The sequence below is a fragment of the Thamnophis elegans genome, chromosome 1, assembly GCF_009769535.1.
Source record: "Thamnophis elegans isolate rThaEle1 chromosome 1, rThaEle1.pri, whole genome shotgun sequence".
Classification (NCBI taxonomy): Eukaryota; Metazoa; Chordata; class Lepidosauria; order Squamata; family Colubridae; genus Thamnophis; species Thamnophis elegans.
The window spans coordinates 99,892,220-99,913,175 of record NC_045541.1 but is presented as its reverse complement, the minus strand read 5'-3'; the positions used below and the strand labels follow the sequence as shown (position 1 = coordinate 99,913,175).

At 33.3% G+C, this 20,956-nt stretch overlaps 1 protein-coding gene across 5 annotated transcripts in view; it reads left to right on the top strand.

Moving 5' to 3' along the window:
* SHANK2 (SH3 and multiple ankyrin repeat domains 2) overlaps positions 1 to 20,956 on the top strand; it is a 339,586-nt gene that overhangs the window by 281,832 nt on the left and 36,798 nt on the right. For 3 of the 5 annotated variants that reach the window (XM_032225503.1, XM_032225496.1, XM_032225527.1), the window contains one exon: positions 7,923 to 7,943. The exons of the other annotated variants lie outside the window; for them this stretch is intronic. In XM_032225503.1, the coding sequence (XP_032081394.1) occupies positions 7,923 to 7,943 (21 nt within the window). The remainder of the gene's footprint in view (positions 1 to 7,922; positions 7,944 to 20,956) is intronic. 5 annotated transcript variants of the gene reach the window in all.

Here is a 20,956-nt window from a genome sequence, read left to right as displayed (position 1 = left end):
TGCAATGATTACATAGCAATGTTGCATTTCTGGAGGCTCCATGTTTGCATGATGAGCATGAATAATCCTACCTTGTTTCCAACTCTGCAAGAGAATGTATTTATCATTTATATGCATCATCAATTTAAATACTAACTTAAAACTGTAGTTTATTTTATTGTATTTTTGATTAATCAGTTCATCTAATGTTGTTTTATTTTAAATTTCTGTGGCCTCTCATTAGTGGATAAAGGTAAGCTGTTAGTCCTTGTTTTTAAAAAGCTGACAAAAAAAAAACCCTATGTACCTGTAGCTCCCATTGGGGTTCTTTGCTTTGATTCTCAAATACAATTAGTGGATAGAAACAGATTTCTGCTCTCAGATCCCCTCTATCAGCAGTTCAAAGCCGATTTGAAGCTTTTGCACAAATTTAACAAGCGATTATCAAAGTTATCATCAGACACATTTGCTTGTAAGAAAAAGGGAAACTGCTTTATGGGGGATTTTTGTAGCCTTTTCCCTCTGCTGATAATAACTGACAAAGAAAGAATATCCATTAGGCAAAGGAAAGGATCCTTCCAGAAATGCAGCAACTGTACACTTCCTATCATTATTATTTTTTTGGTTCTGAACCAATCATAATTGCTTATTTATTACTAAAGTTTTGAGGAATTTGTATTAGCAAGAAAAAGTATTTTTGAAGTGCTTTTTCCCCATTTTTTATAGTTGCATGGTAATCGGTTTAGTTATCTTACTTGTAAAATACAATAAAAGTTACTGAGTAATTTGTTGATTCCTAATAACTTCCTTCATGATCTTATTTATGTTATTTATTAAATTCTTATGCTGCTCAATTCACATTTTGAGAGAATCTTGTTCACTCTTACTAACCAAATACCATAATCTTCTAATATGAACATACATAAATAAAATAGGTGCATTTTTAACCATCTCTATTAATTATTAAGAAGTTATATTTAAGTCTATCTATTAAAAAATAAGCTTTTTGTAATTAATTAATTATATTTAAACAAAACTAAAAAGTTCAATAGAAAATATATAGAAAATATTTGTCAAATACAAAACTTACTATTATGTGTACAACATTTTTATGGATTAATTTTCTTGACTATAAAATTTATTAAAAATTTCTTCACCATTCTTATGTTACAAAAGGCAAAAAATGTTTTATTATTATTTGTTTTTAATTTAGTTTTGTGATGATTTTATTACCTATTTATACATGCTAGTGTTGATGTGTTTTAATCTTGTCAGTATCAAATTTCTTGATTATTGGGAGTATTGTTTAATTATCCTTTTCAAGAGTTGATAAAACAGCATATCCTCTTTTCATCCATTGTGAAAGATTTTTAGACTTTTTTTTTATAAGCCAGATAAGTATCTTAGAAGTTTAAACTGAGTTGCTTTTTTATGTTGTTGAAAAAAAGTCTTCCTGTCATCTCATGGAATATTTTTTGCATCTTTTTGCAACTAGGCTTCCATAAGCAAGACGACTCTTTAGAGAAGAGATTAAGGATTCTTGCTAGGGAAGGAAGAGAGGCAATGGCCCATTGTCTACCTGCATCCCTCAGCTCCCACACTTTTCTAAAGAATTCCCCAAGTCTCCCGAGCAGAAACATCATAGGAAAATAGAAATGATGATTTTATAAAATTTGCCCCCAACTTTGATTAGCTACAAAGTTTAGATGCAACCTAATCTAAATTAATCATAATTTTTATATGAGCAGTGACTAGAATGTATTCATTGACCTGTCTATAGAAATCAGTGTGTAGTGCTAAATGAAATTCACTTCTTGCACTGCTGCTTTAATATCTCATTATTCTACTTATGAACTCCTTTAAGGTCCAGAAACAATTTTCCTTGGGCCATGGCAAGAGTCATTTACAGGCAAACAGGCAAAGTGGTTGAAATGGAGCTGTGATCGCCTCTGTATTCACATCAGGGTGGATTTGATTTAAATCAATTTGATTTAAATCACAATTTAAATCATGATTTAAATCACTAGTAAAAAGGCTTGATTTAAATCAACTTGATTTAAATCATAATTTTTAAAGAGCAACTGTCATCTCTGTCCCACAGCGGCTCCCCCTCTGACCACCTGTTGACTCACTGACAGTCCCATTCACGTAAATGGGATGGCTGGGATGCAGCAGTGACACAACAAAGTCAGGGATGTGGCGGGCAGCAGTGGATACCCGCTAACAGGTGCTGCCATGATGGATCTGAAATGATAGGAATTCTTTAAATGTAAGGACTCAATCTTGCTGGTAGTTAAAATTATTATTATACAATTGTATCACAGCGGCCAGTTGTTTCGCCGGATTTGGCCTTGGTTACTAGTCGGGCCCCACCCAGGGGCCTAGGACGTCATAACGTATTTTCGTAATATGCGTGCAGATCTAAGCAGTGTGGCTTTTTGCATTTGACTGATGGTAATTTTGTCAATTTTTAATTGTTTTAAATGTAATTCCAGTGCTTTTGGAATAGCACCCAGTGTGCCAATTACCACTGGAATTATCACTGCTGGTTTGTGCCATAGTCGTTGAATTTCGATTTTTAAGTCCTGGTATCTTGCGATTTTTTCATGTTCCTTCTCGGCGACCCTGCTATCACCTGGTATTGCGATGTCTATGATTGTGACCTTATTTTTCTCAACCAGTGTGATGTCTGGTGTATTATGCGCCAGTATTTTGTCGGTTTGTATACAGAAATCCCACAAGATCTTGACCATCTGATTTTCGGTGACTTTTTCAGGCTGATGTTCCCACCAGTTTTTTGCTGTTTTAATATTATAATTTTTGCACAAATTCCAATAGATCATTTGTGCTACTGAATTGTGCCGCAATTTATAATCAGTCTGTGCGATTTTTTTACAGCAGCTGAGTATGTGATCAACAGTTTCATCAGCTTCTTTGCAAATTCTGCATTTGGCATCATCAGAGGATTTTTTGATTTTGGCCTTAATGGCATTTGTGCGGATAGCTTGTTCTTGTGCAGCCAGGATTAGTGACTCTGTTTCTTTCTTTAATGTACCTGTTGTTAACCATAACCAAGTTTGTTCACTGTCCACTTTATCTTTTATTTTTTCCAGAAATTGGCCATGCAGTGCTTTGTTCTGCCAACTCTCCATTCTTGATTTTATCACTTCTTTTCTGTATTCTTGTTTCGTCTGTTGGGCCTTCAGTAGATTTTTGTTCTTTACTTCGATTAATAGATGTTCTTGACTTTCTTTTAAATAATCAGCCAGTGCATGATTTTCTTCTTCAATTGTTTGCTTCACTTGTAATAATCCTCTGCCACCTGATTTTCGGGGCAGATATAATCTATCAGTATCACCACGTGGATGTAAACTGTAGTGCATTGTCATTAGTTTCCTGGTTTTTCGGTCCAAAAGGTCCAAATCAGCTTGTGTCCAGTTAACTATACCAGCTGTGTATCTTATAACTGGTATTGCCCAGGTATTTATGGCCTTGATTGTATTTCCACCATTCAATTTAGATTTCAAAATTTTCCTAACTCTGTTGGTGTACTCTCGCCTGACAATAGTTTTTACTTCTCCATGCTTGATGTTATCCAACTGCAGAATGCCTAAGTATTTGTAGGCTTCATTTTCTTTGCATTTAATTAATTGGCCATTGGGCATTTCAATTCCCTCACATGCAGTGATTTTGCCCCTTTTTATGGATACAGTGGCGCATTTTTCCATGCCAAAATAATAATAATAATAATAATAATTATTATTATTATTATTATTATTATTATTATTATTTACAAACAAAATGAAGGTTTCCTATTTAGCTTGCAGAGCTTGGATTCATTGAATGAGTTTACCAAAAATGTAAATATTGCAGAATACACAGCCTTATACTACATAACTAAGCTCAATTTCATGCTGAATAAACTAAATTATTAATGTATCTTAAATAGAAAACTATCTTTAGGTAGTTTTTTTATCCCAAAAGCATTTTATTTAAATAAATTTGATAAAAATAAAAAACATCTGATTTAAAGGAAAAAAATCTGATTTTTTTTTTAAAAAAATCATCGCTTTTTATCCACCCTGATTCTCATGCAGGATAATACAAAGAGCTGGGACTCAGATCATTTTATTTTAGCTATTTTATTTATTTCTATCCAGCGTTTTTTATTTTTTACAAATAAGTCAAGGTGGCAAACATATCCAACACACCTTCCTCCTCCTATTTTCCCCACAACCACAACTCTGTGTGTTGAATTGGGCTGAGACTGGCCAAAAGTCGCCCAGTAGGCTTTCATTACTAAGGGAGGATTAAAACTCAGAGTCTCCCACTTTGTTGCCTAATGCTTTAACTACTAGACTAAACTGTGATGTAACTCCCATCAGCTTGCTTTTTTGTACCCTCTTTGATTGCCGATGGCTATCCCTATACTTTATTCCTACATTGTTTCCCATCAAATTTGTACAATCTCAATCTATAGCAATCCCTTCCCTGTTTTGCTATACATTATAATGCTCAATATTCTTCAATATGGATCATTGTAGATGATCTATCTATAGTATTTCAAAGCTTTCTGGAAGAATAAAATAAGTTTAGTATAAAAATGCAAACCGAATTAAGGAAAGTAGTCCATTGTTTTTCAAAGACTTCCTAAGTATTTTAGGATGCGAAAATTTATAACTATAACCACTGCACATGTTACTACATGGACCCATCTGATTCAAATCAGCTTTTAAAAGTTTAGCATTGAATACTTTTTTAAAGATAAAAACAATACTAAAATGATCACTATAATATAAACGAATGGTCTTTCTTCTTTAGTAATATGATTTTTATATACAAAAAGATTCCTCGGTGTGATAAAAGCTTGTATTATAGCTTCATGGATCTAGTTTTGATTTATTTAAAATTCTATGGGCTAGATGTGAATAACCCTAGCCTTACTAGGTAGGCTAAATAGAAAACATGAGCAGATAAGCTGATTCTACTTTCCTGTAAAGACTCTTGTAAGTCTAAAAATGCAATTATCTCACCAATTTCCCCTATCTTTATAGCCCAAGAAATAGGGAGGGTACCTTCTAAACATCTTGCCCTACCTGCTATCCAGCTGCAGACTATGCTGTCTCTTAATTGGCCATCTCTGGACAACCTTTCTTTGTCCCATCTCCCACGTCCTTTCCTACATACCATTAAAACTACCTAGCAAATTCAAATTCAACAAATTTCAAGTGAGAAAGTTTTATTGGTTTTAGGCAACTTTATTGAATTTTGGTATTTCTTATCAAGCTGTAGAAGAATACACAATGTGCACTGTCTATGTATGCTGCCAATAGTGCTAAACACATTAGAACATTAGAACTACCAGATATTTTTTAATGGAAATGGCAATAATGAGTTAGACATTTCTTTATCTCTTTGCTGCCACTTAATGGTTTCATACATTTTTGTAACCGAGATCTGGTAGCATTAAAATGTATATCTGTAGTATGCTTGCGTTGCTTATCTGTAGTAAAGAATTTGAAAGTATACGTGCAACTTGCAATCCTCTGCACACTTACTTGCTAGTTTGTATGTATCACTGAAGCAAATTGAGTATTGTTCTGAGAAAACATGTGTGGATGTATGTATGTATTTAATAAATACATGCTATAGGAGCAATGGGTGCAGGGACACCTCCTGTTCTTAAGAGGCCGTTGCCTTGCATAGCATAGGCAATTGAAAATGTCATCATATCCTTTCAATGGATATTTTCTAATTACCATTAAAGCATAGCATTATTAGTTGTAGAGTTGATATTCCATAACATTCATGTAGTTGATTCTGGCCTGAATGTTTTCAGGTCTTTGGTGCTTTGAAAGTGTATAAATTTGTATATCAATTAATAGAATATGTTAAAGGACAGTGAAATATATGCTAACTGACAGAGAGCTATAATATGCAAAGTCCCCAAGTTACTTTAATAATAATAATAATAATAATAATAATAATAATAATAATAATAATAATAATAATAATACGACGTTACGATGTCCTAGGCCCCTGGGTGGGGCCCGACTAGTAATCAATGCCAAATCCGGAGAAACAACTGGCTGCTGTGATACAATTCATAAGAATAATGATGATGATGATGATGATGATGATGATGATGATGATGATAATAATAATAATATACTACTTAATTTTTCGCATACAAACGGACAAAATACTGGCGCATAATACATCAGACACACTGGTTGAGAAAAATAAGGTTGCAATCATAGACATCGCAATACCAGGTGATAGCAGGGTCGCTTGAGAAGGAACATTAAAAAAATCGCAAAATACTAGGACTTAAAAATCGAAATTCACAAACCAGCAGTGGTAATTCCAGTGGTAATTGGCACACTGGGTGCTATTCTAAAAGCACTGGAATTACATTTAAAACAGTTAAAAATTGACAAAATCACCATCAGTCAAATGCAAAAAGCCGCACTGCTTGGATCTGCACGCATATTACGAAAATACATTACGACGTCCTAGGCCCCTGGGTGGTGCCCAACTAGTAATCAATGCCAAATCCGGCGAAACAACTGGCCGCTGTGATACAATTCTGTTGTTGCAAATAATAATAATATACTACTTAATAATTAACTAATAAAATGATCGTAATTGGAGAAAAAAAGGCTTTGATGCTCTTTTATCAAAGAGATTGGTCTTTATTTCTTTTAGATTCTTTATATTTTCTTCAATTAGCACAGCTGCACCCATAATCTAATTAATAAAGATCATTTAATCAAAATAGTATGCTTTCTTAAGTAAACTATTGTAAATATATATTTTATATTTTACTATTTTAAAAAAAGAAGATGCTTAAGAAAACAAGTTACCTTTTTCCAACTTAGAATATTTGTCTGTTGTCAATGGATTATCTGCACACATTAGTCATTTTCTACCCTGTGGAAATGCTAGAAATTAGATTAAGTGCAAAGCATATGCTAACTATATGTTATTTCCAATGTACTTCAGTTATGCTGCTTTTAAAACATTATTTTCACACCCCTTTCCTTTTTATTTCACCTAAAACTGCTTCAGATATCTCCCATGTTTGATGAGCAATTTATTCTTGTGTAAATAATAAGAAATACCTATAGCTTTTAGGCAGCAGACAACTCTAGAAGCATTGTGGTGGTTGGATTTATTTTCTATTTGCCCCTAAAACACTTAACCCATTGACCTTCAGATAATCCCTTACTTGGACACTACATATTAGAAATATTTAATTTTTGTTGTCCTGAAAATTAATTCATCTATGGGAGCTATTCGCTGACCTGGAAAACAAAGTCTGTGCTGAATACTTTGAAACATCACAAATAACTTGGTAGATATTTATGAAAGGACTTCAGGTAATTCTGTGTGAAACAATGAATATGTGCTGACATTTTATCAGCCATGTTGCTAGTTTCTTTAGAGTAGATACCTGTATCTGCTTCCAGTTGTCATGTGGCATCCCAATGCTGGAATCCACAGACTTAAGAATTAATAGCCTGATTATACGGAAACCTCTCATCGATTAAGTCTTTGCATTCTTACTGACTATTAGACACCCTTTAATATTTACAATTTCATTCATAAATCATATGAACATTTGCAGAAAGGTAATTAGGAATTGATAATCAGAGGGTTACAGTTCATTTCTCTTTAAATTCTAAGTATTTTGAGAATGTCTCTTTCAAATTGCATTCCCCCCCCCCAAAAAAAACATCCCATCTATGCTGTTTAACTTCTGAAATTAGATATTGATTTTAGAAATAGTCAACTACTTTTTAATGCCTCTTAAATACAATTCATCCAGTATTACCGGTAGGAGTGCCTAAAGCTCGATGTTAGTGCTTAAGCCTTAACATTTATTAAAAGATTATTCTCTTCAGATTTTGATTTATTTTCATTCCTTTTCTATTTCCAAGCTTCAGTACGGAAGAAGAAGGGTAAGGGGAAGCATTTTTGTCTCTTTATTTTTTTACTTTTTTTCCTGCACCATCTTATAGTAAAGTGGAATACACAATTGTATGTAGTGGTTCAAATTATCAGTCACAAAATAATAAATCAGTATGGTTTTAGTCATTTAGAGAATGGATTGCAAAGGTATAAAATAATTATATCCCTTGAGAAATCTTGTTTGACATAAATGATCCCATTTTTCTTCTTCTTTTGCCTTGCCTCCTTCATCCCAACTCTCTCTCCCTTTATATGTTTCAGACCGTTTCTGGTTGTCCCCAGTCATTACCCCAAGGTTACTATGCTATCTGGCAACTAATTAGGACTGTTTCATACATAATATTCTTCTTACAAATGGGAGCCTCCTTGCGTAGAAAAATATGCCCACACATGTTGTGTTGTTTGTCTCTTCTGCTGTGTATTTGGAACCTGCTGCACTTCAGAACATGTGTAACAGAGTCAAAATGGATACTGGCAAAATTATCACTGCCATCATTTTTTCCTCCTGCACTATGGTTCCCTTCGTGTTGGCATGTCATGTGTGAAGCAGCCCTATGAGAAACAGTGGCAAGTAACAGGAGTTTGGTGTAGTCCTGCATCACTTAATTAACTTGCCTGCTTAACGGCCAGTTATTAATCACAGAACCACACTGCCTCTGTCTCAAAAAAAAATAGGCACCTCACACACACCCTTTGAGTCTTTACCTGGAGTACTGCTGCTCTGCATAATTTCAGGTTTAATGTAGCATATTCCACACTGTCCTGTGTGCATGGAATGCTGTCCTTTTAACTAATCCATAAGGTCACTCCTTTCCTTTATCTCCTTGAGACCCACCTCTGCTGCAAAGCATACAAGTTTATTGTGCAACTTGCAATGACTGATTACTAAATGAAAGGATTTACAGGGATTAATGGACATTTTGTAGTAAGATTAAATGTATGCACATAAAGTTTGCATATGTTTAGTTGCATCCTGTTTCTTCCCAAGCTTTTTTATGTCACCTGTTTTCTTCAAGGCAGGGTACTTGATTTTGGTATATGTGATCACACAGCATATTGCTAATCCTTTATGTATCATAAAGACTAAATACATGACCAGTGGCATATAAATTACAAACTTGTTTATAATATAACATCTTACAACAGTAATTGAAATGACTGAAATAAGATTTTTAATTTTGCTTTCATTATTTATTTTAATATTTTGCTAGAACATTCACTTTTTATGTTGATCCTAGACCAAGAGTTCCAAATTCAGTATTTCCTTCGTATAGTGGCATTCCAACTTATCTACCCAAAATATCTGTGTAGCTATAAAAGCCCTTGACATGTTGAGAGCCCTTATGAAGTTATGACTCTGTACTGGAATTGAATTATACAATATGCATAATATGTGCCTGTTTATTCTTCTTTTCCTGAATAAAACATAGATCCTATTGATATTCAAGGTTAATGTTTGACATTCAGGCTCAGACTTATTTTACATGCTGTAGGATTCACTACGTATATGAAAGTTAACCTTAGAATGTCTGCTTTGAAAGATCAGTTGCTCACACTGAGAATTAATAAATTCACTGTTCTTTGTGCAACCCTATTTTAAAAAAAACAGGTGTGTCCTGTGATATATCAAAGAAGCTTTTCGTGTACTTTATGTAGAGACTGTTCCATTCAGTTCAATAGCAGGCAAAGCTTTATTGGCATCTATTCTCCACACTGAGATTTCCATGATACCGAAAGGTTTAATTCATTCAATGAACTTTGTGCCTCTGAACCATAGCTCTTTACATAGAACAGAGTTACCAGATCATGACTATGATTCATTCAAAAATATTTTTATTGGTAAATTGAAGCCATAAAATATTAAAATATAGCATATAGTTTTCCATTGCTTTTAACTTTTTTTTGCACCTTACACAACTTCAGTAATAACTTCTCGAACTGCAACATCCATATTTTCTTTTTAATATCTTTGATGAACTCAGAAATATACTATTAGTGTTGGAAATAAGTACTTGCCATCTAAAAATAGTTTTCTTATGAATAATAGTTATATTAAAAATAATTATTATAACTCTAATAATTTAGGATTCATACATCATGATAGCCTGACCCCATAAATACTTCTGTACTGCAGTGACCTTTTTATATCAGCCACAACTAAGTGAAATGAGTAAGTCAGATTCTCAAGGGTCATGCTAAAATGCTGGAAAAGGAGCAATGTAACATAAATATAAAGGCAAACATTTTGATGTAATTGATATAAAACATTTGTGTATGGTGTGTATCTCCAGTAATTCAAGAAGAATATATTACATATCATGGTTTCCTGTATATAATGTGTGAACAACTGTGCCCTGCTTCAAAAAGGAATAATACCATTGCAAGTTTTGTATGTAGTGTGCTAACTGTTAAAACTAGTGCACAGACCCAACTGATATGCATAAAAGTGTGCGTGTGTGGATAAAGTAAATATATTGAAATGAATGGGGAAATTCTATGCTCATATCTGAGTGAATACTCCCCCAAGAGTAGCAGTGAGTATACTATATATTTGCGAAACTACAAACAAATTCGAAACAAATTAAGTAATTTAATTATTTACTAATAGTAACATTAATCTGAGTTGATTGTTTAAAAATATTAATAATTAACATTATTTTTAAAACACAAAACAGTAAAATAAAATAGCCCACCTGACTGATTTAAAAATATTAATTCATAAAATAAATCAGCACACATTATTTTAATAGATCCCTGATTTTAGCCAAATATCTGTTAGTTTTCTGCATAGTTAAATAGTTTAATTATTTGTATTTTGTTTTCTGGAGTCAGTTCATCAGCACTAGACTTTATCCTAGCAGGTAATTTATTGTATTTGATAAAACTTTGAGACTTCAGTTAATTTTTTAAAATAGAAAATCTTAACTGTGTCACTTCTATATTAAATAGAGTTTGTAAATCATTTATAAGTCCTCTCAAAATGATAACGTGACACAAATACATGTCATTAATTTATTGATTTTTATAAAGTTCTAAATTGATGTATACACTTTGTAGACTTGAAGTAGGATGTATTAGCCTATTTCACATTAAAAGTGTATCTATTTTTGTTGCTCTTGCCCTTGAAATTACAAATATTAATTCAACCAAAGACGCAGCAATCCAGAGTGTGGGTTTTTTTTTTAATTGCTATGTGTTATCTAAAAGAGACAATGTTTATAGCCTGTTCCATTTTCAATGTCAATTTCTTTTTCTTTAAGAGAAAGTTTGACTTAAAAAAAAATTGTCAAAACAAATGCTATACGTGCTATATTTTTTAATAAATCGAGGCTCAAACTTGAGTCCCTGAACAGACTGTATAATATAGCTCTTGTTATTTCATCATTACTGACTACAGAGCTGTTAACAGCACAGCTATAATACAAACAGATAAATCAGGCATCTTCAAATATATGGATAATTTTGGAAAATATTTTGGACAGAAGTCTTGAAACCATCATAATATTGTCTAATGGAAGATATCAATAAATATTTCTGAAGCTAAAAAGTCTAATATGGAATTTCTGAAAAAATATTTGTGCAAGTGTTTATTGGTTGAAACAAAATGAAAGCAACCTTTAATTAAAACTGTATTATGTATTTATTATTTATTAAATCATATTATTTATTTTATTTAATGTTCTTGTAGATATGCAGTTAGGCTACTATCTTTTAACCTTATTTTAATTTTTTTAATTTTTTGTTTATTAAGTGAATGGTGAATTTATTTTACTCTTTTTTAACATATAGAAAAATAATGTAACAAAATAAAATGTTATATCATCAGGGCTTCTTAGAGAGGCATGTGACATTTCCAACTTTTGCTCCTCTTGACCATAATAAAGAAAAGTTAAACCATGAAAACCCAGTATAAATTAAATAATTGTCTAAAGATAAAGCTCTCTCTTAAACCAAATGCTCATCCAAGATCTCTTTCTGATTTGCCTGGGTAGTAAGCAGTGGTGGGATTCAACATTTTTTACTGCTGGTTCTGTGGGCATGGCTTGGTGGGCATGGCATGGCTTGGTGGGCATGGCAGAGGAAGGATACTGTAAAATCTCCATTCCCACTTCACTCCAGGGAAAGGATACTGTAAGATCTCTATTCCCTCCCCACTCAAGGGGAAGGTTACTGCAAAATCCCCATTTCCTCCCGATCAGCTGGGACTTGGAAGGCAGAAAATCGATGGTGGCCAGTCAGAGGTGGTATTTATGGGTTCTCTAACTATTCAAAATTTCCGCTACCGGTTCTCTAGAACTGGTCAGAACCTGCTAAATACCACATCTGGTAGTAAGATTTTCAAATCTATTCAGATCCTTTTTGGTATAATTCCTTGCTCTGTCTCAAAAAAATAATTATCATGTGCTGTGTATCATTAAAACAGCAACCCCCCAGTGCCCTTTTCAGAAATAGTTCTCCATTTCTTACCAGTTGTAAATGCACACCATGTGTGAATAAAACGTTCATATGGTTATTTCATTCACACCAATACGTAAAGTACTTAGTTGTCTTTCTTCACTACAGAAAAATAATTGAGGTTGATTTTTCAGTCCTGGTGAAAAAAGCATTGCAGGAAATGAACAATGGAATCATAGGCACTCAAGAGGATCATAGTTCAATGGCTACTGTACATAGCAGTACTTTGCTGAGCAAAAACTCTTGAACCACTTGACAAAAAAGGAGTAAGTCAATTGACGCAATGGATTTATTAAAATTTTCCAAGTGCAAAGATTTCTATGGAATGTCTTTTCAAAGCTTTTAATCTCTTTGTGTCTTTCAGATTCCATGGTACATTGCGGTTTAACTGCTGCCGTGCTGTAAAATTCACTAGGAATCATTTTTCATTAGAATTCATTTGTCTTCAGTTGTTAACCATTCCATGGCCTTTTCTGATGGAAGTTATAAAATAAATGCTTTTAGGAAACTTGTGGCTTGTTTTTATTTCCCAAGGGGTTCTGCCAAACCTACTGTGCTTTTTGGGAAAGTGATCTCTATTTTTGAATTTCATCTCTTTCAACTCCCAACAAAAATTCAGCAAATCTTAATTTCAGAATGGAAAAGCTTTTCTTTCTTTTGCGCCTAAAGGTTATGGTTGAATTTGAAAAGTAATTCAAGTAATGTTTCTTGTATTACAGGAATAATGCTGTTAAAAATAAATCTAGTTCCCTTAATGGACATTTAAGAAGAGTTTGAAAGGGATTGTATGTAAATAATCTTAGATTATTTAGAAGCAAAAGGAAATATTAGTATTTCCAAAAAGTGGATGAGTTTATTTTTAGCCATAAAAGTAACAGCTAAAAAGAGGGGGAAATTACTGATTTGAGTTTCATTATTATTGTTAAAACTTATGTAGAACTAATTTATTAAAAAAATTCATGTACACCGCCTCCACTAATCCATTGTCAATTTTTATTTTTTAACTATAAGATTTTTAACTAATATGTGATATTGCTACATTGGCATAACATTAAATTTTAAAAAAATACCCTGATATGCAGATCTTTAAAATAATTCATGTGATATTCTAGAAAGTCTAATGGAAGCCTACAGGATTAAAACATCTTTTATTTTAGTATTAGCATTTAGCTTCCATATACAATATATTTCTATACTATGCTCTAATATAAAATTTATATATAGTTTCTTAAGTTCTTTTAAACCCAAGGTACAATTTGGGTGTGATGGTATCTTCTCAGCAACCTGGGTTGAACAACATGAAAGACATCAACATTTTCTTGACTTGAAGACTGTTCTACAGTTTGCTTAGCTGCACAGCCAACTAAGGAAAGCTTTGTGAAATTGTGCTTTGAGCATCTGGCATCCATTTACATCTGAACCCTCTTTAAACCTTAAAAAGTACAAAAAAAAAAGACTTCACCCATTTTAAGGGGACAGTTGGAAAGCACCAAAGATATGCTAACATGTGTGGCCATTTTTGATGCTTGTTCTAAGTGATCACATAATTTATAAGATATTGCCAACAGTGTTCTCATACATCTTCATTCATCATACTAAATGTATTTTTACAACATAAAACATGGGATAGATAGATAGATGATAGATAGATAGATAGATAGATAGATAGATAGATAGATAGATAGATAGATAGATAGATAGATAGATAGATAGCATAAAATGGATACAATATAGCTGGTTTGTCAATTTACACATCATGTGTAATCAAAATAATCCAAGCCATAATTTGCGAAACATATTTAGACATTACACCAAATCATTTATTACATTTCTTAGTCTTGATTTTTAGGAATGTTGAGCCATCATTACTTGAAGTAGATGCTAGTAGATCAGTACTTTTTGGCCTTGTGTAGGCAGAGCAAAATTCTAACTATGATTTATCTAATTTACACAGCATGGTAAATTTTAATACCATAAACTATTGTAGTCCAAGCTTCAACTATGCTTTCTATTATAATAGTTCATAGTTATTGTTGTTGTTGTTGTTGTTGTTGTTATTTCACACCATATATTGAGTGGATTTTAATTTTGCATGCTGTTTTGAATCTACAAGATTATTTATTTATTCATATTTTTTAAAAATTTATTGGCTATATTTTGCAAAAAAAGGACTCTTTTACTCATGACATGGGACTTTCTCTTACTATCTTTCAAATTTCATGGGCCTATGTGGATGCAGAAGTGCACCTTGACAAATGTATGTCTTTGTGTATGCCTTAAAACAGGGCATACACTCAACCCCGAGTCCATGGACCGGCACCAGGCCGTGGCGTGCCAGGAACTGGGCCATGCAAACAAGCAAAGCCCCATCCATGAGATTCAGGCAATATGCAAAACCATGCCTCCTCCGGTCCACAGAAAAAAAATCTTCACAGAAGTGGTCCCTGGTGCCGGTCCCTGGTTGGGGATGCTCCCTTAAAATGTGTCCCAGAGATGCCCTCAATATACTGAGTCAACATTTGGAGAAAATGAGTGGGGGAGAAAGCAACTTCTCATTGGTGTTCATTTCCTTCTTCAAACATAATTGGAAGCACTAAGAATCATAACAGTCTAGTAAATAAATATGGGAAGAATATTTTTGCCTTTTAATTAAAATATTTAAATTAAATATTTTAATTAAAATATTTAATTAAAAATAAATGTTGTCTCCTTTTTATCATCTTATATTCAGGTTATAGGGGCACGGTTACAGCACCTGTCTGGAACTTTTTAAAGTAGCCATATCTTTTCCTAAGAGAGCAGGCGTGTGTTCACCAGGAAAAAAGGCAGCTGTTCTAAGGAGTGGCTGTATTGAGATACCATAAAGTATCTTCATAATTAAATCCAAAATTCATGTACATATGGACAGACACTGCACTTACATCAAATAATTATTGATTAAACATAACTGAATATTTTAATAAATAAATAAATAAATAAGTCCATGCTCTAAAATGCAGCATGCTATTTTAAAGAGGTTTTCTTTAGTCTTTTAGGTGGATTGTATTGGTTACAATTCAAACTTTATTGTAGATAAGTTTAGATAATAACTACTTACTTGTGTTAAGTGTAGCACTAATGTCCTATTCTTCTCTTTTGAGCTGAGAAGTTTTCTGGTATGTTCATATGTTTTGAGTTTTAAATTAAATGTGTGTATCTATGTGTATGTGCACACACACACATATTTGCATTCAAGCAATTTATTTTAAAATATTTTATTTTCATCCATAATTGATGAAAAAAATCTACTTCATATAGTACTTTCTAAATCGGGGGGGGGGGGGCAAACTCAAGGCCTGTGGGCTGGATCTGGTCCACAAGGTACTTACATCTGGCCTGAGGGGCTGCCCTGGAAACTGCAAAACAGAGGTAGTGCCTCTGCCAGTAAAAACGAAGCTCGGGAGGGCTGTGTGTGACCCTCCCAGGGTCCATTTTCACTGGTAGAGCACGGGCTGCCACAGGCGCCCACAACACAAGTGACGTCGAGCAGGCCACAGCTACCCTTGCCATGGCCCCTTGGGCCCCCGAGGTCAGACACAATCCTGATACGGCCCTCAATGTAATCGAGTTTGACACTCCTGTTCTACATTATACCCTTAGGTACATTAATTTGTATTTGAAGCCCACCTTGTAATAACTAACTTTTAGTTGCAGTGTGCATTAGTAAATTACTTTCCCATATTTACTTATATAATTTATTTTTCCTGTAATATAATGTCACCACCTATTTCCCTTAAATTAAAACATTTGGCCTGGCATTCAAGGGGCTGCTGGTTTTTTCCATGATCCATTAAGATATTTTAATTTTCACAATATTGTGAAACTCTTCCAAGTTCTAGCCAACAGCAATTGCACTGGAAGCTTAATGTTCATGGAAAGCAAGCAGCTCTTTGAATACCAGCTTTAATTGTCCAAAGTTGCTGCTTCTTTGTTTTACCTGATCTCCAATGCTTATCTTTTTTTGCTAATAATGGGAAATAATATCAAATTAATATCATAAATATTTAAAACATAAGTAATATCATACCAATGGGATAATTAAACTATGTAGTACATAATAATTTTTGAAAACTTTTAAATTTGGTGAAACTTATATCGAGTGATCATGGACTATATGCTACTATTACTGAAATAAGTAGGAGTTACGTTTTTCAGATTTAACTGGGGCAGGTAAATATACTATATTCTTCCTCCTCCGTTCTTTGTTCTCTTTTTTCATACTGAACCTCTTGAAGTTTGTAACTATCCCTACATATTGTTTTGCAAGTCTAAAGACAATTATGTCAATGTTTTCAGAGTCAGATATGCAAAAGTTTTAAAATGAGTTTTTCTTTAAATGTAATTCATTACATTATTAATAGTATGCAAGTTTTGAGTTATATACTGTCTTTAAATTTAGATTATCACAGGTGCATATTAAATAATGGTAGATATATGTTTATTTTTCACTAATGAATTAGAAAAAACATACTAATGACTGTTGGGAATTTTATGGCATGAGACTTCGTGTCTAGAAATTACCTATATAATTTCTCACCACAGATACATCTTACAATACTGATGGGGGTTTTGTAACGTGTGAATATGTACAAACATAAATCCTAACACATAGAGACTCATAGACCAGCATGTGAAATCACATCCCTTCACAAGTTTTATGTTTACATGGGTCTTGTCATGCAGCATTTGAAAACAACCGCGTGCAAAAGGAATAATATTTGCATAACTACCCCCAATTGTGTATTGTACCTACCAGAAGTCATTATATAACGGTGCAATGGAAATAGCACCCAGTTTTTTATTAATTATTTTGTTGGTAGTTTTTATCTGTATCTGTCTTAGGTTTTCAAAAACTTCTGCCATATCTGAAGCATCTTGAATAGTGTAAGAAGAAGGGGCATGAGCTCAAATGCAGAGCAACAAACTGGGTCTTCAAGACAACACTCAAGTTTATTACTACGGCTGTTGCATTGCTAGCTGTATTTATTGTACCCAAAGAACTTTCCATGTATCTCGCAGCAAGAAGATCAAACCTACTTCTACACTCCTGGTGTTCATATGGGGGGAAAGGGAAGAATATATAAGGAAAAGAAAGCGATCCAATAGAGATGAAAAATCTGGTGGGATCTCAAAAGGAGGGCCCCTGAGAGCAGCACATCTCAGGGGAGGGATCAGCTGCCAATACAAGTGGCAGGTAAGACTCAAGATGGGCATAAGAGTCTACTATTCTCAGTGAAACCAATTAGGTTTTCTTTTAAACTACTACTTCTATTGTAAAAAAATGTACTTTAGAGTCTACTGTTTCTATAGACTTTCTACAGCTAGATTGTCCTTGCTATTTTTTGTGGATGTTAAATCATAAATAAATTTAATATGTGTCCTGCATTTACTGAGAAAGTAAGAAAATAACTATTCTGATAATAACTTCTGTGATGCAAGGAGCCAGCAGTACTCCAACACCATGATTCTACCCAAGCATCTATGGAGGTGGTGTAGTCCTGACTTCTGGCAGCATTTGACAGACAATCTACCCAGAATGGAGATCTTTCATAGGGAAATAGACATGGGTAAAATATGAATAATCAACACATGCACATAGGAATGTCAAGGTCGGCACTCTTTTTACCAGAAGTTTATAATTCTTGAAGCAGAGAATCATGGGATGTAATCTTTCTGAAGAATATTCCCAAGTATAAATTCAATTGCTTACACCATCATAGAACAGAAGAAGGAATGTAATCAGTCAGAAGAGAGAACAATCTTAACATGCCCTTATTATAGAGTGATTTATTGTTAAACAAATAGAACACTCCAGATATTGTTTTGTTTTGTTTTCGAGTTAAACACAACATGATAAAAATAGTGAATAATAAGTCCAAATTATCAGATCTTTGGCCCATCCTCTCCCTCCTTTCCTATTCCCAATCTACTTCATATACATCTGTATAGTTAAGCATTCTGAAATGTGTGTTGAGATAAATTGAAACTAAGGAATATTTATGAGTTCAGATCTTTAGGAATCAGGAACCCAGATGCTGATTCATTATTATATGTCTAAAACATATATGGAGATAGAAGCTTTGTGAAAATATATTGAGGCAGAGTGCAGATATATTCAGCTGCTGATTTTTTAACTATAGTTTAAAGGAATTGATCATGGACTCATAAACTCTATCCTCTCTTTCCTTTTGTCTCAGGCATGGTAATTTTCTTTTACCCCTTTTGTCAGCTTTAAGCATGTTTTATCTTTTTGCTTGATTTTGTTTGCTTCTTTCTAATGTTTATGATTTAATTCATTGTTTTATTATTGTGTTTTGTTGTCAATTGGTATCTATGTATCTTTTTATATAGAAAGTAAATTGTTCCAAACTCTGTTTCCTTTGGAATGTGAATTTCAAAAATAACGATTAACTGCAGTGATTATCTGCAGTGCAATGAACCATGGCTGTAAAATAAGTTACTAAAGTCAGGTGTGTTTTTTTATCAGGTTTGGAAGTTGAGTCTATTTGACAGTGAAGTTCTTTAGCATTAGCCATGGTGACCTCTTTGCAGATATATCAATAAACCATGCATAAACACGAAGTAAGAGAGGAGGTTGAAGGGGTTCATATGCCTATAAGTCACTCCTTATTTCTTAACTATAATTAAGAGATCAGTAGTGTTGAATCTGCACTAAACATGAATATAACTTCAGCATAGTCTCTATATGCCACATAATGTGTCGCCATGTTAATGTTTATTCCCTGTAGTTAACAATTTTCAGACACACAAAATTAAATGCAGCACTTAAAAGTTTGAGTCTTGATTCTGGTCAAGAACCAATCAAGGATCTGAAACTGAATCACGTCAATTAGGCCAATACATAAATATTGGAAGTCCATTTCCTAATCATGGGGCCCAGAGGAGCAAGCCATCTAATCATCCACTTCTGCCATAGGGCAGCAAAATTATTAGGCATACGAAATTTTCATTGCTTCCATTCTGTTAAATATACTTTTTCCACATCACCAACATAGCAGCTAGTGTCTTAACAAGCTGAAATTCTGATTTTATCATATCAATCTGTAAACAGCGGGGATAACATCTATCAAACAAAGCCTGATGAATTCAGTGCAGTTTTGCAGTTTTCTTAAGTTGCCATGATCACTGAATGAAAAAGAAGTCATTCTTGCAATACTACTTTTCTTTTTTTTATCTATATTAATAGTAAATACTGCAATCCTGTTAATTGGAGTTGCTTTTACTATTTATTGTTAATGTTATCTCTTGATTAAGCCTGTTCCTTGTTAATAGGCAGTTTTCCAAATCATCTTCAATGTATTCACCGATCCTAAATATTCAAGAGTAATATTAGAACTTAAATCCACATAGAATTTGTCGTTTCTGTTCCCCCTGGTGGTTATTTATGTGAGTGGTCACACATGCCATGTACCAATGTGTCTTCTCTTTCTGATTAGGAGACAAGATATTTTACAGATATTGCAACAAACACCTATATTTGTAGTAAACAATTGTTTCAATTTTATGAAATTGATTCCTGGCAGATGGACCACACACACAAATAAGATCTTTTCCCCAGTAATTATGTGATCAAAATATTTTAATCACAGTTCAGGCTTTTAGATTATTATATAAGTTCTATCACTTTCCATTTTGGATAGGTTCACAAAACCTACCAAACAAAACCCAAAATATGAAGAATGCCTGACAATATATAAACAAAAAAAAAAGATTAATAATGAAATGCTTTCTTTGGAACGATTGCCAATTTCCTCATTGTAAGGGACAACTTTGCCTCCAAACTATTCCAAACATCCAGAGAATATTTTAATGTCTCATTTGACAGTTTTATCATTAGCAGAATGTTATGTTCAACATGATCCAGTAGTACTTTATACTTACATTATGCATATGGTAAAGTTGTGTTGAAAGCACAACATTTAAAAGATAGGAAATCATCTAGTACAACTCTTTTAAAACAGGTTTCTTTAAATCTCAAACATTATGAATGATTAAAATAGTAGTAATATAGTAGACCAAAGTGGTCTGAACAGAGACAATTTTTTTTTAACTAATTTGCTCATTTGATTAAAAGAATCTAATTTTTTAATGCATGAACTTGTGGCCTATTTTCTCTGAGAAAAATTGGAGTCTGTGGTCACGGCTGATGCTGTACTAGTGAAGCAAAGGTGAGGATAAAAATGAAAAAGCAGCAGATATTATACCAAATTTACCCACAAAGGCCCTTTTAAAAAAATTCCATGCAATGGAACCTCCAAGGTTTACATGCCACTAGGCATCCTCACCTCTTCCATTTTCATCAGTGTCTTCTCATCCTTCTTATATAAACATAACTTCATCCTCAATTTTCATAAAACATGCAACTGGACAGTCTACACAAACACAAACCAAATATGAATATTTTAATTTCAAGATGGAGAAATAATTAGTTATTACAGTAACATTTATTGTTGAGATTAAATCTTCATTTTACTAGTATCATGAAGTA